The sequence below is a fragment of the Dipodomys spectabilis genome, unplaced genomic scaffold (assembly GCF_019054845.1).
Source record: "Dipodomys spectabilis isolate Male_0828 unplaced genomic scaffold, ASM1905484v1 ptg000075l, whole genome shotgun sequence".
NCBI classification, from domain to species: domain Eukaryota; kingdom Metazoa; phylum Chordata; class Mammalia; order Rodentia; family Heteromyidae; genus Dipodomys; species Dipodomys spectabilis.
Genome location: NW_024870752.1, coordinates 4762819 through 4770681, shown reverse-complemented (window position 1 = coordinate 4770681; position 7863 = coordinate 4762819). Strand labels below are relative to the sequence as shown.

Sequence of the window (7863 nt, the reverse complement as noted above, 5' to 3'; positions counted from 1 at the left end):
ATTGGAATAGAAGTGAGAATCAACAATTCCTTAGACACAAGGGCTTAAAAAAATAAGGAATGGGACAGATCAGTATTATTAGAGTAATTTGGAAACTTTAAAAATTATTAAAATATAATCTTTTTAATAAATTTTCTCTTAGCTAATATAATTCAGGCAATTGTAACTTTCATATATTTATCTAAATTATTACAATTATATCTGTTACAGATAGTTTCATACTTTTGTGTGATAAACAGGATTATATTAATGGAAAACATTTTTTACAGATTCTAAAATATATTATAAAACAACCAAAATTCCATTTTGAATAAGCATCTTATAAAAAGAATCTCACTTCTAGCTTTATTATTAAGCATTAGCACTGGAAAAATAAATAATAAAAGATAATTCTTAGAATCTTGTATGCATGATTTTAATTTTTTTAAGAAAAGCAAAAAGGTGTAGGCTTTAGGAAAGCAGTTTGTGCTAATACTTTCATCTTAATTAGTGCACAATTTCAAATCTAAACAACAACAAAAAAGAATAATGTAATGTTTGTTGTTTTGCTCAACATGTTTGAATGGCCTAGCCTTATAGATGAGACTTCCAGATAAAATAACATGAACTTGTTTCCATTAACATTCACTGCTCTCTATTTGGTAGGAAAGGAATGGCAAGACCATTTACAGAAAGAGGAGGAGTTGAGCTGTCCCAAGGTGGAGCTGTCTCTTGTGTTATATGACACTGGCAGTTTAAAGTGCTCTAATGGGGAAGGGCTTAAAGGCTGAGTCAAAAGCCAAGAAGTCTCTTTATTTACGCCTACCTCCCAGCCCTTGGCAATCTGACTAATAACAAACTGAGCTAACAAGAAAGACTAGAAAGGGAGGAAAGAGAACCTTGCTGCATGCAGCTTGGATCTACAATCTAAAAAACAAGAGTGATCAATCCCAGCGCTGTTAAACATCTTGTTTATTTTCTGCATTCAGCAGCTTGCAAATGGTTAACTATATGCCAAAAGGAAAAAAAAAAGTCAGCATAGCAGTGAAGTATGCCATGAATTTTAATTGAGGGGATAAAGAGAGAAATGCTTCAGGATGCTCCAGCATGCATTCTGCTTGCAATATTTTCTTTGAAATGTTCAGCATTTTGTCTTTGACTGGAGGTTTTTAACTTTTGCAAGCTACAGGACTTGTTAAGAAGTGGTATTTGAGGAGAAAGTACGTGCTGGTATTCGCTGCTTTCTCTTTTAATAAAGAAACTGAATTACTTTGAACATCTCTTCCAGCTGTGCAATACAGAAAACACGTCAGGAAAGAATCTGCTTTACAGGTAAGATGAATGTTTCAGCCTTTTCAATACTGATGTTTGCATTATCATCAAGGGATTGCATTTGTATGTTTGCCACTTAAAAAAAAATATAGTAACTTTGCTTACAGGTTTTCAGTCATATTTTTCTCAGTGGCCAAACTAACACTTTAGCAGATGCCTATTTTCTCTGAGCACTAGACATTTAGTCCAACAGCTGGCTCTGTAGAAACGAAGCAATATAATGTTATACCATTATGCCTTTTAAAACATGTGGTTTATTATTGGTACTGAGTATGTTTGCTTCCTGCGTAAAAAAATAGATGCCATTGTTGAATTCCTAATATAGGCAGAATACTGGAGAAATCTTTGTATATTGTGAGCTACTTTTATTGTATTCTCTGACTTGAGAATGTAGAATTTCCTGAAAATATGTATGTCAGGGAGTTTTGACCTCTTAAAGACTGTATAGTATCAGATGTGGTTGATTCTGAACACTCCTCAAGTTTTTTTTTTATGTCTGGAAAGATTAGAAACTGTTTTCTAATATACTGTGAAGCACAGGATGCATGTAAGATTTTTTCTTAAAGTGAGATATTGTCATCTGGAAATTATTTACTATTTTCTGAGGATGCTGTGCTAGGTGCAATCCAACATTTTCTTTGCTGATGATTTATGAAGAAGTACTTATATTGTTTTTGGAAGCTAATCCACAAGTTAAAAACTCCAACTACAAGCTCCTTATTTCTAAGCACATAAGTCAGGATAGTTTAAAACCTACTATTTCCCTATAGAAACCTAAAGCCTTCTAACTTTCCTTTTATTTATAAAGACTATACTGGTTTGTTCCTTTGGTTACCTTTTGTCTTTCCCAGACTTGAGACTGTTCATGGTTTCAATAAAATAATGCATTTTCAGGAAATTGAAGTTTACTTTCAGCATTATTGAGTGCATCTGGAATAACTTATTAGATTTTGCTTTAAATTTTTGATTGGGTCCATTGTTTGTATTTCATCAACAAATAAGCAAGTTTCATTTTGAAAAGTTCACATAAGGTGTGCTGTTCATCTCGTAATTTGGGTTATATATTTAAGATAAACTAAGTGAATGAAACAGAACTGGATGATCAGTAGCATTGTGTATGCTTAGAAGGAATAAAATATCACTGAATGATCATTAATGTTGTTCAAGTTTACCTTGCCCTTGCTGATGTTTCAAGGTTAAGAGCTACTGTTTCGAATGCACAATTTAAATTTTGAGAGAGCTAGAATATGTGATGTTGTTCCGATGAACTGTTATTTGAACCAAATTATATATGGTCTCAAACTATTTTACATAGTGCAGTTTGTTTCAGAGCTCATTGTTTGAGACTTCAAGCTTGAAATAGAGTTGATCAACTGCTTAATTATGTGGTGACATTTACTGCCTAAAGCCTGCTTCAAGTCCTCACCTGGAAGTCATCTGGGTTGAAGTTGACATGAGGCATTGTTTATTCTTTAATAATAGCTTGAAATCATGCTAATACTCAATTTTCTCCCTCGGTTGTTTGTGAATTTTTATCTATGGCTAAAAAGTTTGAAAGAAGCAGTATTCCATATCTATTCCTTATCTGACTATAAGTGTGACTTCAGTTAAATTTAATGGGGTACTCTTAAGTCTTATGTATCATACACAATTGTAATTTAAGACAGTATTTCAGGGCAGAATAGCCAAAATAGAGTTGTTTTATAATGCTATATATTATTACATCATGAAGGACACATTTTCCCAATATTTATTAAAAATAAACAGTAGTATATTATTCCCAAATCAAGACAGATGAGCATACAGACATATTTATAAACTAAGGGAATACATACTACCTGCAAATATACATACACATACATTCTTTCTAGTCACCATCTAGAATTCCCCAGGTTTCTAGCTAATATATATATATTATATTTGTAATATATTATATTATTTATTACATTTCATTTTATATATATATCCTTGGCCTATAATCATCAAGCATTAGCTCTTATTATTGTAAGATTAAAAGAATGCTTAAAAACAAGGTGTTTTCAACCACATACTTTTGTATTATGTTATGAACATGATACAAAGCAAGCATCCATCTTTTATGTTCAAATGCAGGTTTCAGGTGTCAACACAAATGTTACTCTAATATTATAACATCTCTGTGCTGAATTTTATACTTTGATGCAAGTTGAAAGTTATTCAGAATAGGTCTGAGTATTGGAAAATATATTAAAAACAAATGTAAGTGTTATAACCCATTCAGATTTTCATAGTAGCTGAAAACCTATCATTTGAAAATGTTAGAGTTATCTCACTGTCCCACCCATTAAAGTCCACTGTTATTGCATTTTATTTTACAGGGTTAGACCCCCATCACATGACAACATGAAGCTGTGGACTCATCTCTTTTATTCATCTCTGCTTGCCTGTATATCTTTACAGTCCCCATCACCAGTGCCCTCACTCAAAGGATCTTGTGATACCCTTTGCAACTGTGAGGAAAAAGATGGCACAATGTTAATAAATTGTGAAGAAAAAGGTATCAAGGAATTATCCCAAATAAGTGTGCCACCATCACGACCTTTTCACCTGAGCTTATTGAATAATGGCTTGACAATGCTACATACCAATGACTTTTCTGGACTTAGCAATGCTATTTCCATACACCTGGGATTTAACAACATTGCAGACATTGAGACTGGTGCGTTTAATGGCCTTGGCCTTCTGAAACAACTTCATATCAACCACAATTCTTTAGAAATTCTTAAGGAGGACACTTTTCATGGATTAGAAAACTTGGAATTCCTACAAGCCGATAACAATTTCATTACAGTGATTGAACCAAGTGCCTTCAGCAAGCTCAACAGACTTAAAGTTTTAATCCTAAATGACAATGCTATTGAGAGTCTTCCACCAAACATCTTTCGATTTGTTCCTCTAACCCACTTAGATCTGCGTGGAAATCAGTTGCAAACATTGCCTTATGTTGGTTTTTTAGAACACATTGGCCGAATATTGGATCTCCAGTTGGAGGACAATAAGTGGGCTTGCAATTGTGACTTATTGCAGCTCAAAATCTGGTTGGAGAACATGCCTCCACAGTCTGTCATTGGGGATGTTGTATGCAATAGTCCGCCATTTTTCAAAGGAAGCATATTGAGTCGACTGAAAGCAGAGTCAATTTGCCCTACTCCACCAGTGTATGAAGAGTTCGAGGACCCTTCTGGATCATTGCACCTGGCAGTCACATCTTCAGTAAGTGATAGTCTCATGTCAACCAAGACCGTATCCATTTTTAAACCACCTACCAAAGCACCTGGTTTGAATCCTTATCTTACAAAGCCATCGACTCAGCTCCCAACACCCTACTGTCCAATTCCTTGCAACTGCAAAGTCCTAACCCCATCAGGACTTCTAATACATTGTCAAGAACGCAACATTGAAAGCATAGCAGATCTAAAACCTCCTCCACAGAATCCCAGAAAGCTGATTCTAGCAGGAAACATTATACACACGTTAATGAAATCTGATCTAGTGGAATATTTCACACTGGAAATGCTTCATCTGGGAAACAATCGTATTGAAGTTCTTGAAGAAGGGTCGTTTATGAATCTTACAAGACTACAAAAGCTCTACCTTAATGGCAACTATCTCACCAAACTAAACGGAGGCATGTTTCTTGGTCTTCCCAACCTTGAGTACTTATATCTCGAATACAATGTGATTAAGGAAATTCTACCAGGAACCTTTAACTCACTGCCTAAACTCAAAGTACTTTATTTAAACAACAATCTCCTTCAAGTTTTACCCCCGCATATTTTTTCCGGAATTCCTCTAACTAGGATAAATCTTAAAACAAACCAGTTCACCCATCTCCCTGTCAGTAACATCTTGGATGATCTGGGTTTATTGTCCCAGATTGACCTTGAAGATAACCCCTGGGACTGCTCTTGTGATCTGGTTGGATTACAGCAATGGACACAAAAATTAAGCAAGAACACGGTGACGGATGACATCCTCTGCATGTCGCCACCTCATCTCAACAAAAAGGAATTGAAAGCCCTGAACAGTGAACTTCTCTGCCCAGGTTTAGTAAATAACCCATCCCTGCCAACCCAGAGTCATTCCATGATCGTCACAACTCCTACGAGCACTACAAATACTGCAGGGACTCTTTTAAGCTCTCTCACAGATGCTGTCCCGCTGTCAGTTCTAATATTGGGACTTCTAGTTGTCTTCATCACCATTGTGTTCTGTGCTGCCGGGATAGTGGTTCTTGTTCTCCATCGCAGGAGAAGATGCAAAAAGAAGCAAGTCGAAGATCAAGTGAGAGACAATAGTCCTGTACACCTTCAGTACAGCATGTATGGCCACAAAACAACCCATCACACAGCTGAAAGGCCCTCAGCCTCTCTCTACGAGCAGCACATGGTGAGTCCAATGGTTCATGTCTACAGAAGTCCGTCCTTCGGTCCAAAGCATTTGGAAGAGGAAGAAGAAAGGAATGAGAAAGAAGGAAGTGATGTGAAGAATCTCCAAAGAAGCCTTTTAGAACGGGAAAATCACTCACCACTCACAGGATCAAACATGAAATACAAAACCACAGACCAATCCACAGAATTTTTATCCTTCCAGGATGCCAGTTCATTATACAGGAACATTTTAGAGAAGGAACGAGAACTTCAGCAACTGGGAATCACAGAGTACCTAAGGAAAAACATCGCTCAGCTCCAGCCTGACAGGGAGGTACATTACCCCGCAGCCCATGAAGAACTGAAGTTGATGGAAACGCTAATGTACTCACGGCCAAGGAAGGTATTGGTGGAACAGACTAAAAATGAGTATTTTGAGCTCAAAGCTAATTTACATGCTGAACCTGACTATTTAGAAGTCCTAGAGCAGCAAACTTAGATGGAGACTCGAAGGGCTTTGGCAGAAATGCTGTGATTCTGTCTTAAGTCCAAATCTTGGAAATAAGTGCCTTAAATGAGTGAGTAGGTCTTCAATCAGAACTTAAGCACAGCAGTTATATGGGAACAAAGAGAAGAGAAAGAAGCTCAGGGATCATTGGGAGAAGCCATGGCATTATGTTCAGGCAATGTAGTCTATCCCAAATAAATCCTTGCATGTAATGCATTCAAGGATTATGGCGTTAAAAAAATAAAAATAAAAGTCAATGTTACATAGAAGTCATCTTGCACATGTTAAAAAGGTTGAACATTGAAACAATCATTATTTTCTTGAATTGTTTTACCAATGGATTAAAGGAAATTTTATTTCATCATTTAAAAAAGTACCTATATATGTAGTTAGAATATGTCTGGGATATATACTTTATAACTATTGTATGCTTAAAAATCTGCGAACATTCAATTTCCTCATGATAAATACAATGGAACTGGAACTTGAAATGTGTAAGTCATAATAGTAAGGAAAATAGAAAAGTTGTAATTAGGTAGGCCAAGAGTTGGCCAAAACTTTAAACAGTGCAAAATTAAATGGCCAATCCTATGCTTTCTGAATTAAAAATGAATGAATAATAGTTCAGATGGGCTATATAAGCAAACTTTTTGGTTTTTCTACACATTTTGTGTGGACATTCATTTTGTCAATGCTGCTGTGAATTAAGGTATATCATTTGTGCTCAAAGTATAATTCTTCTTGGGATATTTAAACATGCTACTGAGATTTGACTGTAAATATGATTAGAACACCTATTAAATTTGCTTATGTTCATAGTATTAATCCTTTGTAAATCTGAATGACCATGATAGAAACATGTTCTTTTCGTGGCAAAGTTACAATTAAAAATATTATTTTATTTTTCATGATGTATACTGATAGCTGCCATCAATTAGTAGAAAAGGCACTTCTAAAGGTAAGTGGTTTATGTTACCTCAAGAGAGGGACAATGTAGCTTTATTTTACAAGAAGGTATAGCTAGATTTCTATGGACTATTTATTCTGTACAGTTTTGTATATTTTTGGTTCATAAAGTAATTATTCTTGGGTGCCTTTCAAGAAAAGTAAAAGTTCTGCTCACTACAATAAAATTAAAATGAACATTATTTTCAAATGTGCTTTCTTCAATTAGTCTTACCTTTTAATTCTATTAAATCAGGTTTACACACACACACACACACACACACACACACACACACACACACACACACACACATGAGGAGGTTCCTGTATGTAATGCATACAGAAATATTTTGTTTGCTATATGCAAAAATACATTCAATTTTTGGTGATGATTGACATTAAGCCAAATTAAGGTAAGGCTAGAGTTTTCCTTTTCAAGAAAATCATTTTACTATATATGCAAAGGTAAATGACTTATTTTTCTTCTTTCCAATTATAAAATTAGGTTTTCACAAGCAAAATGTAATTAGTCAAGAAAATGTAGGACTGTTTTGTGAACACAATGCACACTCAGTTTCTCATTTAAGGAAACACTGTATGCAACGAAGTACTTTATTTTTTATTTTATTTTATTTTTTATTTTATTAACTTAATACTATTTTAATGAATTCTGAAGGTACTATTGAATAT

At 34.8% G+C, this 7863-nt stretch overlaps 1 protein-coding gene across 1 annotated transcript; it reads left to right on the top strand.

The window, feature by feature from the left end:
• The first annotated feature begins 862 nt into the window (after positions 1 to 862).
• Slitrk6 (SLIT and NTRK like family member 6) lies at positions 863 to 7376 on the top strand. Its single transcript, XM_042682661.1, has 2 exons — positions 863 to 1311; positions 3669 to 7376. Exon 2 carries the CDS (start codon positions 3694 to 3696, stop codon positions 6217 to 6219), a length of 2526 nt encoding a protein of 841 aa, XP_042538595.1. The 5' UTR covers positions 863 to 1311; positions 3669 to 3693; the 3' UTR covers positions 6220 to 7376.
• The last annotated feature ends 487 nt before the right edge of the window (positions 7377 to 7863 follow it).

Coding starts and splice junctions, on each gene's coding strand:
- Slitrk6 (XM_042682661.1), top strand. CDS start 3,694: ATGAAGCTGTGGACTCATCTCTTTTATTCATCTCTGCTTGCCTGTATA.